At 33.1% G+C, this 19,870-nt stretch overlaps 2 protein-coding genes across 2 annotated transcripts; both read right to left on the bottom strand.

Moving 5' to 3' along the window:
* Positions 1–7: 7 nt before the first annotated feature.
* LOC130824540 (20 kDa chaperonin, chloroplastic-like) lies at positions 8–5,861 on the bottom strand. The gene is made up of 6 exons (XM_057689593.1): positions 5,633–5,861; positions 5,166–5,343; positions 2,824–3,003; positions 2,582–2,737; positions 523–600; positions 8–424 (listed from the first exon to the last, which is right to left on the bottom strand). The coding sequence occupies exons 2-6, from the start codon at positions 5,337–5,339 to the stop codon at positions 251–253; spliced, it is 762 nt and encodes a 253-aa protein (XP_057545576.1). The 5' UTR covers positions 5,340–5,343; positions 5,633–5,861; the 3' UTR covers positions 8–250.
* An 11,465-nt stretch (positions 5,862–17,326) lies between these two features.
* On the bottom strand, positions 17,327–18,706 carry LOC130824287 (ethylene-responsive transcription factor ERF017). The gene has a single exon (XM_057689224.1). It carries the CDS (start codon positions 18,569–18,571, stop codon positions 17,903–17,905), a length of 669 nt encoding a protein of 222 aa, XP_057545207.1. The 5' UTR covers positions 18,572–18,706; the 3' UTR covers positions 17,327–17,902.
* Positions 18,707–19,870: the final 1,164 nt, after the last annotated feature.

Consider the following 19,870-nt stretch of genomic DNA (forward strand, 5'->3'; position numbering starts at 1 on the left):
CAGAAAAGGAGCCAATGATATTCATTGATACTCAAACAATATTCAATTACGAACTCTTCACGTTATAGATAATTCGATCCTCACGTTCAAGAATACATAATCGAAGCGAAAATACATTCAACAATCATAAATATCAAAAACGACTATATGAGCACCGAGTTAGTAATAAACGCTTCGATTTCCCTGCAAATTGCTACAAAAATCATTAGCACCTAAACATCCCTTCTACAAAAGCTTCTGCGATCTGCAACTAAGAGAGCACAGCCATGACATCGGATGCCCTAAGCACTATATAGTCAGAACCATCTTTACCCTTGAACTCATTTCCGGCATACTTGGAATACATCACTGTGTTTCCTGCTGCAACCAACAACGGTTTTCTGTTACCTTCCTCGTCCAGTGGACCAGGTCCAACAGCAATTACCTATTACACAGTTAAATTGTTGTATATGATCAGAGAGCATGTAAAAAGGGAGAATAAGAAAGGCATCTAAAATCGGAGAAATGAGAAATGGTTGTTACAGTGCCAACTGAGGGCTTCTCCTTAGATGCTTCTGTCAATAGTAAACCTCCAGCGGTTTTGTCTTCAGCCTCGGCAACCTAGAATTTTTATACCCAATTGTAAGTGAAGTGTTCAGCTTTTACCAGCAAATCCAAATCAGCGAATGAGAAAAGAAGCACAAAAAAATATATGGAACACGCAATAGTTACTTGTGCATTTGTGCCATCCATCCCAAGTGAATAGGAGGAAGAATACTTGCAATCGTTTATGGATATTCAGCATGAGGGATTAAAATGCCCAATTCCATGTTAAGAATACGATGCAAGTGCTATCCTATATTTGGTATGAATTATGATAAACTGAAAGTTAAGTTCATACAGAATAAATTATCTTCATTACTAGCAAGGAGGAACAAGTAGGCATCAAGAGAGGGGTCTTAAGTCTTCAGTATTAATCCCTATTGTAAAACAAGGAGAAATCACAGTAAATAATACTCGAAAGCCAATGAATTGTGATTAAAACGGTTTTTTTTATCTCTACTATAAGTCAATAGAAAGCAAAAAAAAAAAAGTCTATAAGCAAACATAGTCATAATGGCAAGTTGAGAATTCAACTACCAGGACACGAATCCAACCAGTGAGGAGCAAAACGATAGCAATTTTTCGAAAAGTTTCCTTAAAAGCCAAAACTTAAAATTGATTTTATCACTATTAGTAGAGTTCTGATCAGGCGTTGATGTATTTTTAATCCCTACCTTAAGGCCTAAACCCAAGTGAAAAACAAAAAAACTAATGTCCATATAAACAAACAAGGTCATAACTAGTAGTTAAAATATAACTCCCACACCTCTTAAGTCTTAACCTATACAAATGTGGCATAAATGGACCAAGTAAAAAATTTGGTACTTTTCCTTCTAAAAATCCATTCAACTCTTTTAACTGCACTATTTTTTCGACCCAGCTTAACAATAATTGAATCCGCATCGAAATCCTAAAATGCCAACTGCCCAGTTAGAGCCGAGTATAACATGTTCAGGCAATTATTTCCTATCTGCCTCTACAAAACTCAGACTAGGAAATTGACTTGAAAAGTCTTAAATTTGTCTATTTTGCGAAAAATACAAAAGGGGTATGTTCCAGTCTCATACCCATCTTTGAAATGTCAAGAACATGGCACTTGAGGTGAGATGGAGGGTTCAACACTCCAACTAGCATAGATCAACATTTAGTAACTTCCCCCAAAAAAATCCTATGATTATTGATTGATGATTCCCCCATGGGAAAAAAACGCAGTTACTTATGCATTGCCGAAACAATGGCTGCGTCGCGAAAAATGACTTTGACGAAGTAATAGCACAATCGCGACCAAAATGGGGTGAATTTTTAGGGGAGAAAAAATCACATCAGGGGAGTTTTGAACTTATAGCGGCAATTTTGTTTTCAAACTAATATTATTATGCAATAATAAGCCCATGTCTACTGTAATTGCACTATATAAAGAACTTTAAGAGGATAATCAATAAATTTATTAGTTAATTATTTTGTTTGATGATTAATATTCTAGATAGTTATAGTTTAACTGATAGTAATAATAAAAGTTAATGGGTATCAATGAAATTTTAATTGAGAGAAGATAGAACCTTTTCTACAATTCAGGGAAATGGCAGAAGAAAATTTTCTATAACTATTTAACTACTTCTCGACAAATAACATTGTAAATACAAGTTACGTAAGGGTCAACGCATCATTTTGACAGCAAAAAATTTCAAGCATCATTATAAGACAAGAGTTAACATCGCGGTAACTCTCAAACACTTTACATAACAGCCGTTCCATAACGTAAAGATCGAATTTTGATTCCATGGTTTCTCCACACACAAAATTCCAATATGAATCTTCCATACTAATATTACATTGGAAGAAAACAATGGCTTCTCTATAAATTACACAAAAATAATGACTTCAACAGTTAGCTATTTATCAAGTCAAGTATATGTGTAGAATCCAGAAAGCTAAAGAGATATAAATTCTAGGAAGTGATCAATAACAACATAAAATGACATGAACATTAAAGACTGACCTTGATAAGGACTCTCTCATTCAGAGGTTTAATATCCTTGATATCATCTGTTTCAAGAATACCAACAATGTCGTCTTCCTTAAGTAGCAAATGGTTTGACCCATTAAACGCAAGTTCAGTCCCTGCATACTTGGAATACACTACCTGGGTACCAGTCTGCCAAAAGAAAGTGGATATGGAAATACTGGTCAACCAGCAGATGTATGTCGTAGCACTAAAAAAATTTCCCACTAAAGGATTACCTTGACACCAATTTCTATTTTGTTCTTCCCCACTGTCCTTCCTTCTCCAACAGCTACAACTTCACCGGATTGGGGCTTCGATAGAGCTGTTGTAGGAAGCAAAATTCCACCAGATGTTGCCTCCTCAGCTTCCTTGATCTTGATCAACACTCTATCAGCCAGAGGCTTAACAGACGTATACTATTCAAGCAATTATCCAGTTAGTACCAGCTCTGTTAATTTTCATTTTATATTAATTATTGTAATTTGTAGCCATTTATAGATAATCTTATCGGTTTGTATCCACGCAAATTTATTCATTTATTTGTTATCGTAATGCCATCCAATAACACCATTTTTATCCTTCACAACAGTAGTTGGCATTACACCGATACTCTCTGTTTCATCAATTTATAACACTTCATTATAGAAGTATATTTTGAGAAAGAACAGCAGTCAAAATGTGTAGAGAAAATGCAACATATTTCGAAACTGGATGGAACTTTAAATCCATCAATGACATTCTTACAATACAGATCCATAAAATATCCACATATTTCAAGACCAAAGAGCAACTACTGACTTCAGCAACAACAGACAGTCTACTACAGTAAAAAAAGTCCAAATGGTAGAAACTCGGGATCAAGAATTTCATCAATCAGGATCAATCATCCGCACCACGAAATGTATAGAGAAGAGGGCTCAGGACTACTCTTGTTATATGCCCTTAAAAGCAGCAACAGTGCATTGCTTTGAACATGAAGTGGTATTGCAACTGATCAAAGACATCTTTATAAAGCTGATCAAGGCATCTTCGTAGAAAGAATGACCTTCAAACAAATATCAGTGGCTTAAAACCGTCTACCTTCATGGCAGTCATCCCTAAATAGAATGCTTCAAATTGAGTTTTGTTCTAGTAGCAAAAATAGATAACCATCTCATCCTAGTTAAACTCTCATAAGTCACAAACACCATTATAGTATTTCCTAAGAATTATAAGCGTAACGTATCAGTTTAATATATTAACGAAAACTTAATATATTAATACAATGACCTCCTTAGGGATGACATAGAAGAGATATATGGATTGGCACTTAGAACCAGAACACAATTTCCTCAATATAATAGGGCTGATTGAAACTAACCTAAACACAGCTCAAATAATTAGAACTGAAATAACATAATAGCAAATGAACCACACTTTACTGAACTTGTCAAGTATGAAACTATCTTAGAGTGCAAGTGATGGAAAAACACATAAGAATTAAGTAGTGTGCTTATTTAGAACAAAATTAAACTTAGTCCGGAAGATCATTTCCTTCAGAGAGCAAGATACCCATGACCCCAAGAAAATAAAATGAGAGACCTCAATACAACATTTCACTCAAAAGGGCACCATAAAGACTTTCCCTTGCAAAAATGTGAATCACAAGAAGCTGCCTATAATTGGAGAATTCAGTGGCTTCACAGTAAGAACTTCAAAAACATAGAATTAAAAGACCAAATTCAAATGAGATTATAACAAATTCATATTTTTATGGACAGCTTATGTTGCAAAATTTTGTTGGCATCACCATACCGTGACCGAATCGTATAGAACTTAAAATTTTCATGACCTAAATATAGGCCGAGACAACTGCAAAACCATCACACACACACAATAAACTATAACTGAACTGTATTATGGTGCTATACATATGGTAGACTCCATCCAACTCAATCACCAATATCAAGCATTCAAGCAAAGTATTCATAACTCAAATCTTATTCAGCAACACCAATGTAAACAAAACACTAAATAATCCAAAAAAGGCACTATTACAACCATAGTGTAAAAATGCGGTAACAGTTGCGATCTTGGTAATAAAATGGTGATGAGGTAATAGGAGTGATACGGCCCAAAACACAATATTTTTACACCTTAATCACAACACAGGAAATATCAATTCGTTTAGTTTGAAAACTTTTACAACGCAGCCAAGACGATGTGATGCGGCCTCGTTTTAACACTATGATTGCAACCATCAGTCCAAGACGACGTTTTTATTAAGAACAACTAAAATGATATCATAATTCACAACTATATACAAACGACCTGGTGACAATAAGAAAATCATTCCATAACAACATTACATTAACCCTATGTCATTAAGCAGCTCCCACTAGAGTGGGGTTTGGATTTGGAAAGATCGGATCACCCAACCTTACCCATTCATGATAATAAAACTAACATTTTTTTTTTCTGATGAACCCTTCGTAACAAATGTCGTGATTTGGTGACAACAACAAAAGTAATTTCAAAATTAAAAGCAAACAAAAAATTATCAAAAAAGAGGACTTAAATCAAAATGAAGTAAAAGTACCTTGGGAGCAACAACAGTAGCAGCTTTAACAACAACAGGTCGAAAAACCCTCTGGTTAAGTCCTTGCCTCAAAGGCACAAATGCAGCAATCTTAACTGATGAAGACCTAAGCCCTTCAAAAGTAGGCACACTCCTGCTTGATACAGTAGCTGCTGTAATTTGTGCTGCTGCCATTTTACTGTTTTCATTATTGAGTTACAAACCAATTCAGCAAATAATGACATCAACCCACTAGCAAGAATGAAATGCAGATTCAAACATACTACCGAAAATTCGAATTTAGCGCAAAAACCCCATCAATCCACTAACAATGAACTGCGTACACTAAAATTACAACCCCGAATTTGATTCTAGCTCGGAAATCGATGAAGCCATTAGCACAATTGAAAACATAACAAGTAATACAACCATTTCTATCAATAAATGGTAAAATTGAAGCTTTTCAATTGAAATGTAAGCAAAAGTACCTGTTCAAGTGATGGGCTGAAAATGTTAGTGTAGAATTAAAACAATGAGGTAGAGAAAGGGAGAGAGTGAGATGGAATAATTGAAGAGGATAATGAAACCCTAGAAACTTCTTTTTTTGATAACGAAGTTTTGAGGGTGAGTAATGGCTGCTGCAGAGATGGTTCTAGAATTCTAATGCTGGACTTAAATGGTTAGATGGATCATGGTCATAAGATTAGCCTCCCCAATGCTACAATTTCGGAGTTTGTTATGTTTTTTTAATTTTATTAGGTTTAGATACCCGATACCGTCTTCACTGAGACGACCTCATGGTGCTCGTATGCTAATAATTGTTTTAGTTGACTATTCAACCCATGTATGGAGAATGTCTTACATTGCGACCATCTCATACAAAAATTTGTGTTTAACGTTTTTATTTTAAAAAACAAAAAATAAATTTGTTATACAAATTCATATTAAATGGGTAATATATGAGATTATTCAGGATAATTTTTTCTTTTTAATTGGATTAAGACCCTTGATCCAAAATTATTAGATCTCGAAAGATAAGAATTAAATCTTTAAATTATTATCTATGTAAGTCTAAAACAAATTTAAATTGGATCATGAAAGTCAATATATGTAATGTTTTTATCTATGGGTTGAGTATGAATTGAATTTGGTTATATTCGTCAAGCTTAGTATAAAAGTATTATCAGATTTCACAAAATAAAATATTATCAGATTTCACAAAATAAGGCCGATATCCTTAGTATGACCATATTAAAGCTAAATCTATACTATACTTATGAGTGAACAACCACTTTTAGTTATTGAGTTATTAAAGAAAAGTTTTTAAAAATGAAAACTATAGAAACTCAAAAGTGATTTTAATATAACTGTTGTAGTTTAGCAAAAATGAATAAAATTTACTTTCAAAATCTAGTCTGTCAAACCGAATATGATTTTTAATTATAACATAAAAATAAAAAAAACAAAAACAAAACCAAATTATACCTTAGTTTTACTATGTCCGTATTAAGTTGTACCCTAGTTAATCTCAAAAAAAAGTTGTACCCTAGTTGTAACATGTTATCAGCAATATTAACATAGATGCTATTGCATATATGATCATTAATGAGTTACCAAAATGTATTGCATGTAGTATAAATATTCTAGTTATACATGACAAAGCTAACAAGTAACAAATTAGTATATTTACCTCTTCTCTCTCCCTCTTGAAACTCTATGTAACAACTCGATTTACCGTTGACTGAGTAAACAGGGTCATCACGGGGTTCATTTCCCAATAAATTGAAATCACACTTCCAAAACTTGAGTAAAGGGGTCACCACCTCTTTAACGTAACTAACTCAGCTATATCTCAAAACAAACATCTAACCAAAACACATGATAATCATACAATTCTCTACAAGTCCGATATAACCAACACAACCAAATCAAATTTACATTTTGATCCAAGTACGCGTGGTGGTTGAAGAAATTACGCATGAAATCGGATTTAATACGAAATGAAGGGTATTCCAAGACTGATGCACAGAACGCTTTGACATGAACTAGACTGCCAGGCTTCGAATCAACGCAATCCTAGGCTTCCTCCTTCGACCTACGATGGAGTTTTCAGTGTTCTTGGATAGGTAGGAGTGGTGTCTTGATGAACACACAAGAACACGCACAACAATGAAGGGCAAACTGGCCCTTAGTAACCCAATTGCACAGCAATTGAAAGAAAAACACACTTAGTGAATTTTCTGATTTTTTTTTTATTAATCAAACTTGGATGTTTACAAGGCTAAGGCCATCTATATATAGGAATATGGGACGAGGGAAATACAATGAGAAGGCTAATGACACGTCTAACTAACAATAACGGTCATAAGGGAGCACGTGCCAAACATGTGCACATTAAAACATGAAAAAAACAAGCTAAGTTAAAAACTGATATTCTGACAGACAACTATCGAACATGTGACCTTTCACTCAACTTATTGTGCTCTTCCAAAGGTAGATGATGGCCACTAAGAGTCCTGAAAGCAAGTTCCTAGTGTAGAGATTCCATTTCCATCCTTGGTGGTCCTGTAGGTCAGATGATGCGCTCAAACCAAGTCTCACAAGGTGTCCTGGTCATAAGATCAGTTTTGTACTGTTCTGCACCAGCTGTTGAGTGGGTGGCCTTCATCCACTTGTTTAGGGATCTTCCAATGGTTGTTAATAGTAAACTTGAATCATAGTAGGTAAATCCAAGTGCAAAGATTCTAAATCTACCCTTAGAGTCCCCCAAGGAGTCTAGACTCGTTCTAGCACAAGTCCTCAAGGTCAGCTGGTCATCAGTTTCAGCCCAACCCTGATATGTAGTTGCTGTTGAGTGGCTGAACTTCACCATTGATTTCCATGGGTTGTTAATGATGAATAGTAATGTCCTTGGGCCAAGGTACAAGGTTCCAAGTACCAAGATTCCAAATCTATCTTCCATGGAAACTGAACCTTTTCTGGTTGATCTGGAAGAGACCTGCAAGGTCAGCTGTTTGCAAGTTTCTGTCTGACTTTGTTTTGCTATTGCTTTGAGCTTCTATTCTTCGTTTTCCGTTGTTGATTCTGTCTTATTGATGGAATATGCCTCATTGCTTTGCTCTTCATTCTTGCTCCTTGTGTGAATCATAATTGAACCCTCCCAATTTGGTTCACATTTATCCAAAATCCTAATACAAAACTACAAATTTCTAAGTGCTCAGCTCAATATACATCCTTAGAACCTCTAATCACCTCCGCTAGTCCATTATTCCCGACTAGTTTCGATCTGTAGACAAACTAAAAGTTGGAAACAATAGAAGGTCAGATTAAACTGAATGAGAAGTAACAATCCAAACAACAAAACGCAGTAATTCAAATCATAGGTTTAAAAGCAACATCAGTTTTCTAGATCTATGTGTGCACATGGAGTCTAGTTTGAGAGGTGCCCCATAGCTCTAAGGCTATGTCGCTCTCAGGTGAAGCTAGTCAATATCTGAATGACAATTCGCTTCAAAAACAGGGAGCAGGGAACAATGTTCCTCAACTCCGTCAATGACCAGCTCGCAAGTCCGATCCATTGACCATATCATAATATCAACATAAGCATTCACAACAACATTTGTCTCAGTAGTTTCCAATTTCAAAAGATTTTTAGTTTAAAGTTTATTTTCAAGAATGTAGTCTAGCCAGACCCTTTCAGGGACTGCTACTACTCACCAAAAAAAACGCTTCAAGAAGCTAAGTCTGGTACTCCGCGATCACTGGAAGGGCTCCTCGATGATATCGCCTCCTGAAGCATAACAAATATAGCATCACAACAAAGTATACCATACTACAAGTAGGTTTATATAGCTGTAACACCCCATAATTTATCGGGTTTAAAAAGAAAATATAATAAAATAAAATAAATAAGTATTATTAAATTATATTATTTACATAGATAATTATAAGAAATAAAGTAAGTTAAATTTTAACGGTAACGCATTTTATCGCGTACGATGTTATCGTGTGGCGTTTCTTTTCTATTTTAACAATAATATAATAATTACCTAATTAATTAATTAATTAAAAAAAATAAAAAATTAGGGGAAGAGGAAAGGGGTGGCCGGTTGTCTTGGAGTAGGGGAGGAGTCTTGTAACTCCTCTCATAAGTGTGTATTATGGCACATTAAGTTCATTGTTTTAATTGCCTATTAATCCTTAAGCTTTATTTGAATTCTTCACCATTCTAGCTTTTCAATTGAACACAAAAATTCAGAAAAATTCTCCCTTTTTCCCTCTTGTTTCGGCTCACTTCAAAGAAAATAAAAATTTGTTGTTCCATCCAATCTTTTGATCAAAGGGGTAAGTTTTATTGAATTGTTAATTATAAATTTTATATACAAGATTTCTAAGATGAATTATATTTTATGTGTGATGATATCCTATGACTTTTAGGAGGATTGAGTATATTTTTATCTATATGTAATTTTCTCTAATAATCCTTTAATAAACTTTGATTTGTTAAAAGGATTAAGTTATGTTCCTTTTATTAAAAATTAAAAAAAAAAAAAAACCTTTCTTGATTTATATTCTTTAGCAAAATTTAAATTTGTTATAAGAATTAAGTTATATTGATATTTAAATAAATTTCTTTATGATTTGTATTTCTCTAACAAAATTTCAATTTGTTAGAAGAAATTTAAATGGTATGGATCAAGTAATGTAGTCATCCAAGAATTTATAAATCCTTTAGCAAAATTTGATTTATTTGAAGGAATGTATATATATATATATATATATGTGTGTGTGTGTGTGTGTGTGTGTGTGTGTGTGTGCGTGCGTGTGTTTGTGTGTGTGTGTGTGTGTGTGTGTCTTGATTTATGATTCTATACAAAATTTTAATTTGTTAAGAGAATTAAGTATTTAATTTAGTTATCAAAATTTATGAGATTTTAAGGTTCTTGAAGGATCTTGTGGATGGACATGTTTCTTTTTATTTGATGGCTTTTATGCTTTGTTGATTAGGTTTTGTGTATTAATATATGTGTGGAAATATCAAGTGGTTGTGTGATAAGAAAAAAAAAAATTGGTCTCGTCTGTTTTATCTTAGTAGTTGTGGATATTGGATTTGTTAAATCTATTTTGGTCATGAGATTAAAAGGGTTAATAATTTGAATAATGTATATATGTAAAATAATAATAATAATAATAATAATAATTTCAGGCAGCAGCAGTTTCTGCCCTGGTAATGGTGCCGATCCGGAAACGTTAGTCGTGTTCCGTTGTTTTATGTACCGATGCGTTAAAAACTCGTTAAACGCTTAAAATAATTAAAAATAGTAATTGGATGTTAGAAATTATGAAATTTGGTACCCAAGATAATAGACGCGTTCCGGACGCAATGGTGAAGTCGGATTTTCCATTTGAATTTTCTAAACTGTCCGAATTGTCCGTTTAAGTTTCTGGTTAAAATTTAAAGTTTGGAACTATTGGGTATTGGATGAAAACATTTAAAATTATCAAGTCCTTGTAATATCTTAGTAGTATGAAATAGATTAAATGTGTAAACACGTTCTAATACGTGATCGTTTTGTGTGTGTGTTATTTAGGACCTCGATACATAAGAGGGCGAAATTTCTATCGTGATTAAACTTCGTTTGTTGGCAGCGCTTCAAGGTACACGCTTAGATCATACTGTTTATATGGTTCTACAAGTAGTGTTATTTCATTTCTAATCGAGGCATTGTAAATCACATAAGGATTAAACACTTCAAATAATTTGAAAGAAGTTAATTGGAAATTGAGGATTTATGTGTTTGTTACCCAAAGGGATTAACGTTTTGGTTGTATTATGTTACCCAAAGGGGTTAACGTTTTGGTTTGGATTATTACAATTATTGTTCCCATGGCAGTTTTGGATCATTACGGTCACCATGGGGGTATGGATACTTTTGCCTTTGACGACCCAAACAGGACGGGCAACGTCTTAGGTCGGTGGTTGCCTTGGGATTAACTCTCTCAAGTGTATTCCTCCAAAAGGATTGGATTTATACTTGAACGACCCGAACAGGACGGGCTATGTTACAAGTTGGAATTATCTAATAATGAATGTATTAGAGCCTATGCATGCTAGGATAAACACATTGTTTGTATTCCACCTGGTTGACATTTGTATGAAGTCTCTGACGTGTATTGGATTGTTTCTTTGGAACCTACTGCGTGTTGTCACACGACGACTAGTAGGTTGATTGCAGGTGGGGACTGGAGTGGGGTCTCGACTTAGAACCCGTAATCATCAAGACTATGCTTCTTTCTTTTGTAATTAGATTATGAGTAGAAATAACTCCGAATCATGTAACAAGAGAAGGTGTTGCTTTCTTTTCATTTTCGCCTATTTTATTTAGTTTATCTAGAGGCCTTTAGGCTCTCGAGTTGTACGTAAGAACTTCCGCTAACTTATTTCTTTCACGTTGGTACTATTTTTTTTTTCCTGTTTTAATTATATTTCTTTATCGACGGAACATTGACGATCCTAGAGGAGACTTTTCTCTAGAGTCCGAAAAGTGGACCGGAATTCGTATTTTTCATATGAATTTTCGAGTCACTTAAACCGGGCCGTCACAATAGCTCATCGCATCTCCTCCTAAGAACGCACCTTAGCTCCAACTTCTATTCTAATATTTCTCATTTCAAAGATTGCGCAAGCTCTAACTTCAACCCCAATATCATCAAAATGTATATACTTTACTTTAGACTAGCTTATATTCTTGTAAAGACCATTCGTCTCCAAAATTCCCTTTGTATTCCAATTTGAACACTTCTATGTTCATTTAAACTCAAAACCAAGAAACCAAACAAGATTAACAAATTATCAAGACAGAACGCAGCTAATTTATCCATTCAGCTAATAATTTCCACACGAACCCTAGATACTTTCAAGAACAACCAATCAATCAACATTTAACCATTACCATAATTTGAAAAGGTTAATATTACTTCCAAGAACACTGAACTAACCACAACTAAATCATTCGAATGATCTACTACTAAAATCATAATCCACACTTAAATTCTCATCATCACATAACTCACTAATAACACATTTCCCATAAGTTTTCCAATTAAGAACTCATCTAACTAACTCATATACATTCCAAGATTCAAAAACATTTAGGGTTTAACACATGAATAAAAGGTTATACAAGTGAAAGTATATGAATAAGCTAAGAGTACAATTATTTATAAACAGAAAAGGAAAGCAAGAACGATTACCTTCTGTTGCAGCTACAAGAAACGAAAAGAAAATCAGATTAAATGCTTGATTCTCGGTTTGAATTTGGTGCCTAATCAACAGGATTGAAACTCATTCTTTCCCCCCTAATTTCGGCAGAATTCAAAGGCAAGGGAGGAAAATTTCGGCTTCTATATCACTCCTTGTGGTTTGAATTCAAAAATGAGTGAGAAAGAAGGATCAATTAGACATAATTTATACAAACAACCAAGAATGTTGAAGAATCGATCATTTACCTTAAAAAAAATCACAAAAGAGAGCAAAATCAACTGACAGCCCAAATCCTTCGAAGATCCGAGGAAGAAGAGAATTGAGGAGTAATGCGCGTTGTCTTCGATTATGCCGATGAGAATGAGTCCATGGATTCAGATTTGAAGCATGAAAAGAATTAAGGGTTTGATGTAAGGGAATGTCGGGTTTCGGATTTTAAAGTAAGGGAGAAGGAAGAAGAAGGTCAATATCGGGTTTTTTTTTTTTAAAAAAAAAAGAAAGGAAATGAAGAGAAATTAAATTGGGAATATTTAATGTCATGTGTATTTAAGATCATTCTCGCACTGATAATTCTCTTAAACTTACTCGTCTAAAAATATTAATTTCCCAAATGTTACACTCTATTCTTTACCTTCTTTGTTACTTAAAAGAACTGTTTAGCTTAGGGGAAGTTATGGCATTGGATACTTCTGTCCCTAACTTTTGGGCATGGCGGAGTAAAATTCGATAATTTTTTAACTGCCCAGTGCAGTTTCAAAAATTATGAAATTTTCTAATAACTTTGTATCTTTAAGCGCACAACATATACCACAAAATTTAATATTGAGCCCTTAATTTTTCAGATTAAAAATGTTTAACATGCTCAGAACATTTCCTATAATTATGGGCTTCAGATTAGATCATTCCTTTTTTCACCCGATGGAAGATTGTCTTGTCTCCTCTCATTAGGGGATTTGATGGGGAAGGCTTTCTTCTTAACCCATATTAGTGTTGCTATTCTTGGTAGACTCTTTTCTTCTCTAGTGTGCTTGATAGTATTGCCTTTGCCCATTGTAGTGAGAAATGAAAAGTATACTAAAATTCGAAAGAAATTTAAAGCTTTCATTCTAGCGTTAAATTGTTCTGCTCAAAATGTTGAGGTGATAACAAACAATTTTTAAGCTCGGCCAAAAATCTTCTTGTTGGATATATGTTTCAGATCCTTTTAAATGACCTTTAACTCGAAATCAGTTGATTTTTTAAGTGGATGGTGTTGAGCTTTCACAAGGAACAAACATAGCCCAAGGGTATACCGAAGGTAGTGCGGGAACCTCCGGTGATAATAAGAAATATAAAAGGTAATTATGGTGGACATGAGGTCCTAATATGGCACATAAGGATCTCTAAACTAGAGAAGTCAAATTATTTGATTGTGGCTATAGAGAAAGTATTCTTTAGCCTGTATTCTATATTTTTATGAGAAAATGGTGGTTGTGATCCTCTTTCCTTCGGTTTAAAAAAGAAAGTAATTAGATTTCCTTACAAGATTAAACCCTAGGAGGTTAAAAGAAGTATTTAACGTGTAATATTATACTCCCTCATATTCACTTTAGGAGTCTCATTTGACTTTTCACGGATTTTAAGGAGAGTCAAAAGTGGGATCCTAAGGGTAGGAAAAAGAGTGGTATTATGAGTTTTTAATATAAGGGAAGAAAATTAGTATGGGTAATGGAGGGTATAATTAAAAATAGGATAAAGTTACTAAGGACATAGTCAAAAATCCATACCAAAAATAGAAATGGGATAATTAAGGTGACTTGACAATAAAAGAAAATGGGATACATAAACTGAATAGGAGGGAGTATTAAATACTATAGAGGCTTTGACTTCTTTAAAGTCTAATACTCCACTCATATACGGCACTTCCTTACCTCTTCAATGGGCATCTAGGTTGCACTAAAACGGACACGGACACGGACACGGACACGACACGGGTACGGGAAAACGCCAACTTAAAAATGGCGGACACGGGGACACGTAAATGGTAATATAATAAATATATCAAATTAAAGATAATTTTACAATCTTTCATTTGATATTTGTAAATAAACACTTTAAAAATATAAAACTCACATAACATTCAAATAAGTACCAAATAAACAACAGGAGTATTTAAAAATAGTCATACAAACCAAATCAAAGAAAACCAAATAAATAGGTTTATAAACAACCAAAATTAAAGATTTATAAATTCCATCAAATTCCAGTAATCAAATTCCATCACAGTAATTCCATCAAGATTTATAAACAACCACAACCAATACAATACAATACTAGTAATCAAATTCCATCACAGTCCATCACAGTAATCAGATTGAAATCAAATATCCATCACAGTAACATCTTAATTTACAATACAATACAATACAATACAACATACAATACGTTAATATTAGGATTCCAGTAATCAAATTCATCACAGTCCTAAATCAAATTCATCACAATACAATACTATACAATACATTAATAGACCAATACAATACAATACGTTAATACAATACAGTCCTAAATCAAATTTCAGTAATCAAATTCCATCACAGTAAAAATAAATGTTAAAACAACAACTCAACAAGATTATAAATTTAAGATTAACACTAAGATTAAAGATTAGAACAAGATTAATATTAGGATTTAGGATAAAGATTGAAAATACCTGAAACAAAATCAAAAAAATCGATTTTTAGGGAAGCGCTGTGCAGCCGTCGAGTATTTGAGGGAGGAGCAGACCACAGCACCACTCAGTGAAGCCGTCGGTGGCGGTGGCGTGGTGGAGGAGCAGCCGTAGAATTTTTAGGGTTAGAGGAGTGAGAGGGAATTGAGATTTGAGAGGGAGGGAAATGGAAAAATGGAATGCGTGAGTCCAGTAAGTGAAAGTGAGATTTGAGATGAGAGTAAGTGAGAGGTCAGAGGAGTTTATTACTTTTTTTTTTTTTAGTATTTTCAATTTTTTTTTAAAAAGACACGTGTCCCTTGCCGTGTCCCTTGACGTGTCCGTCGTGTGTCCTAGCCGTGTCCGCGTGTCCGAAAAAATATTAAAAAATTGGACACGTCATTTGGCATATGCTCAACTTTAAAGGAACTCCTTATTGAAGGTTAGATCAAATCATTAATTATAAATATACATTACATAATCGTAACAATGATTTCTTTATAATGTAAAAAGAATACCACAAAGAGACCGTCTCTTTGAGGGATCATCTCTAATTTGGTGAGTTTAATATTAAATTTTAATTTAATTAAGCTTTAATGGGTTGGGCCTGAGAAACGTCTCTCAAAAAGACGATCTCTCAAGAAACCAACTGAATACATAACTATATTATTTATGTAAGTCTATTATCATTTAAAAAATACCTATTACACGCACGGATTTAACAAAACACCTATTACAATTTTTTAGTAGGTATTTTGTATACTGAAGTAGACATATAAACATTTACAGCACATAATATAAATTCTTACACCAAATAATCTAATCACCTACACCACATAACATAAACTCATACCTCACATAATATAAATACATACAACAAATAAGCTAAACTCCTACAACACATAACAAAAATATCTACAACACATGACAAAAACACAAACAACAAAAAACCTAAACACCTACAATACATAACCAAATAAATTAAACAGCTACAGTACATAACACCTACTTGACAACTTCAGTATTTTTTAAACACCTACTTACATATTCTGAACCCCTACTTGACATATCCTAAATCTATTTGAGGCATTTTAAAACTCTATCAAGTAAATAAGGAGTTAAGCTATATTTTCCATTTTTTCTTTTTAAAAAATCTAATGCACCACCTTATTAAAGATGGTCTTTTTAAAAGTCCGTCTCTCATAACAATAATTAATTTATTAATCAATTCATTTTAGGATCAAATGAAGACAAATTGATAAATACAATCTTTAGCCGCTCATAACCAAACCATTTGGAATTGTCACAATCTCTAGTTAAACTTTCGCTATCATCAACAATTTTCATTCTTCCGGAGGCTAAAATTGATGTTTCCTTATGCTATCCGCGGGTAAAAGTTCGTGTGGGCTCCACCTCATTCTATTAAAGCCCCCATGGCCCAATCTTTAACTGTATGATCCACCATTATCTTGTTTTTCATGTGATCCAATTAACATCATCCCTCTTTTGTCATCATCGTGCATTGTGGTCCATACATTACACAATGCTACAATACTACTCTCTCCCTTTCAATTATCATCAAATAAAAAATATAGCGTTTTAGGATAACACAAATTTTTATATAAGACAGTCTTACTGTAAGATGTACTTTATATTTGAAATAAATAGTCCAAAAATATAAACTTTTAGCATAATGGATCTTTGATATGAACTCGTCTCACGATGAGACAGTCTCATACAAGAAGAGTTGTTAGTATAATGAATAGATATTAATTATAAATAAAAAGAAAAATTAAGTTATATGGTCGAAACTAAAATAGAGTTGTAAAAAATAAAAAATAATTCAAAATAAGTAAACAATTTAAGATAAATAATATTACAAATTGAGAGGGCAAAAGAAATTCACTGCTCACTAAATTTAGTCACATGCCTAAATTATATTCTATATCTACAATAAAATACATCACTCCACCATAAGGAAACTCTTCCGTCTCCACATATCCCTTCTTTAAACATCAACTAGTAGATGATGAAATATGAATATGATATCGCCATTGAAAGACATATCATATCATAATTTATAATTAATCATTTTCAAAGAAAGAGAAGTAATAATATATTATCAAGTAAATTGTGAATGATAAATCAACTTTTGCTCCATCTGCTGAAAATAAACTCATATATTATTTATTTTTTTAAATTCATCTATTAAGTATACTTTGCTAGAAATAAACAATATGTAAGTTTGTATTCAGCGCATTAAGCAAATATTGAATTATTTTTAACAATTTCTCACATATAATATCTAACCACAATGAATATTTATAATTATCGCTAATTATTGTTCTAATAATTTAATGATAGATATTGTTACCAACACTAAATTATTTTCAAACCCCGGAAGCTATTTATAATGTAGGTGATAATACATTGTAAAAAATAATGAGATATCATTCGTTGGGATGATAATGAAGTCATCACCTCACAAAAAGTTTCACTATAAAGTGCGTTAAAAATAAAAAGATGCGCATATTACAATTTGATGTCATAAGAGGCTACTAATGTTGGATTAATCAATCTATTGACCAATTTTATAGGACAGAATTGGAAACTAAAAAAAATTATTCCTAAATCTGTCACACTAATTTTTCTGATTACAAGGTAGGCAGATAGTAAGAGCTAGATGAGTATTCAAGCTCAAAACCTTAATTTGCTTTTTAGCGAGACAAAATTCGATTCTCAATCTGTCACACTACTTAACTGTCCTCTAATTTACTATGTTCAAATATTTTTTTTTAATCTCACTTAGAAATTCCAAAGGAAAGAGTCTTGGTAAAGTGAGGCATCATAAGTATCCTCTTGAACACCATAATCAAAATTATTATCCAGTTGTTGCGGTGTGGTAAAAAAATGATCCGCAGTAAAATCATCATACCCGGTAAAAAGCCCAAAATCCGACACGTAATTACCCGACCCAAACGTATTACTTAAACTCAACGTCTCCTGAAATGACGTTTCTACCCCTGTCATTTCAAAACTATCTATTTGTACCGTCGTTCCGTCAGAAATCGACGGCGAATAAGATAAAGAGTACTCATCCACCGTCAGATTCTCCTCCGATTCATCCCTAACTACTACCCGATCATTACCGCCTGTCATATTAGCAAACCTCGCTGCCGCAGCTTGAATTTCCGACGGCGTCATTGACCGTCCACCGGCGATTTCAGGTGGATTTTCAGGAAAATTAAAATTCGCCGACTTACCACGAAGACAAAACTGAGCCGCGTCGAAAGCACGCGCCGCTTTCTCAGCCGAATCATAGGATCCTAACCAGATCCGTTCTCGGCTATTTGGTAAACGGATTTCGGATACCCATTTTCCCCATTTCCTCTTCCGAACTCCCTTGTATTTAATCGAACTATTCGCGTCGTTATTCTCCTCGTATTCAGGTGATTTTTTCGCCATTTTTGTCATCGATGAACCGGATTCCTCCAGATTTATCAAATAATTTAAGAATTTTTACGTTTTGGTAGATGGATTCAGGATTATAAATTAGGGTAAATTGAAAATGTTAGGAAATGAAATTGATGAGTTGGCGATAGAGTGGTACAAGCAAGCTTATATATATATATATGCGTGTAAAATGAGGAAAAAACGAAGAGAGAAGTCAACACACTAAGAAGGCGTGTTGGTCAAAGGACAGGTGGGATGACACGAGAAGGTAAAATGGAACAAAGATATATCATACGCGCTCATTTGATTTTCTGTTGCACAATGAATAGCACGTGAGAAAGTAACGTTTTAATATAAATAGCAATCCTACTTTGTATGTCAGATCTTATTAAATTCGTCTTAATATATACTTTTTATTATATATTTTTTATAATTTTTTATGATGCATATTTTGAGATATTAAGACTTAACATTTGATTTGAAAACTGTACAAAAAGCAAATAGGAAGAAAAAAAAAAACGTAGGGAGTATATGATATTTTATGTTTGATTAGTTTCGGTTCTTGTATATATACTTCTTTTGTTCTGAAATGGTTGTTGCATAAGAATTATTGATACTCTTTATTTTTCATGCTTATTTTATATATTATGGCTAATGTGTTGGAAAAAATATAGTAAAGTGAAATCTTGTTTAAATTGTTTTATCAAATACTTTCATAATATCAAATCAAATTTTTATAATTTTTACTTAAACATATATAGCTTAAGATATAAATGATCAAAATTACGCATTAGATTGTTTAAAAAGTGAAATGTAGCAAGTATAATAGAACGGAGAAAGTATAAGTATACTAAAAATTTTATTTAATTTTCTTATGTGGTTGTAGTTATTTCAAATCGAGTCGAGTTATATTTGTTATGATTAATGGGGTCAATTTTAAACTAATTGCTTTTATGCCCTATTGAAATTTCTTTTTTTTTAAAATACTCATAAATATTTTTTCTCTCTCATCAAATTTTTGAGCAAATAAAAAAGTATTCTATTTTTTTAGAAACTAAAAAAAATGTATAGATGAAATGAAAATGCAAGTTAAATAAAGGTATGATAATTTAAAAAGTTTGGATTGAAGAAATGAGGAGAATTGGTGGGTCGAACTAAAAAAAGTGAGATAAATGTTATAGTACCCACTCTCTGGATCTTAAAAAATTTGACCCATAGATATTTGATGGAAAAATCAAGAGAATTGAAATAAATTTAAATATTATGAGATAGTGGGAGAAGTAATTGTATGAAATGAAAAAGTAAATCAAATACTTCCAC

The sequence above is a fragment of the Amaranthus tricolor genome, chromosome 9, assembly GCF_026212465.1.
Source record: "Amaranthus tricolor cultivar Red isolate AtriRed21 chromosome 9, ASM2621246v1, whole genome shotgun sequence".
NCBI lineage: Eukaryota > Viridiplantae > Streptophyta > Magnoliopsida > Caryophyllales > Amaranthaceae > Amaranthus > Amaranthus tricolor.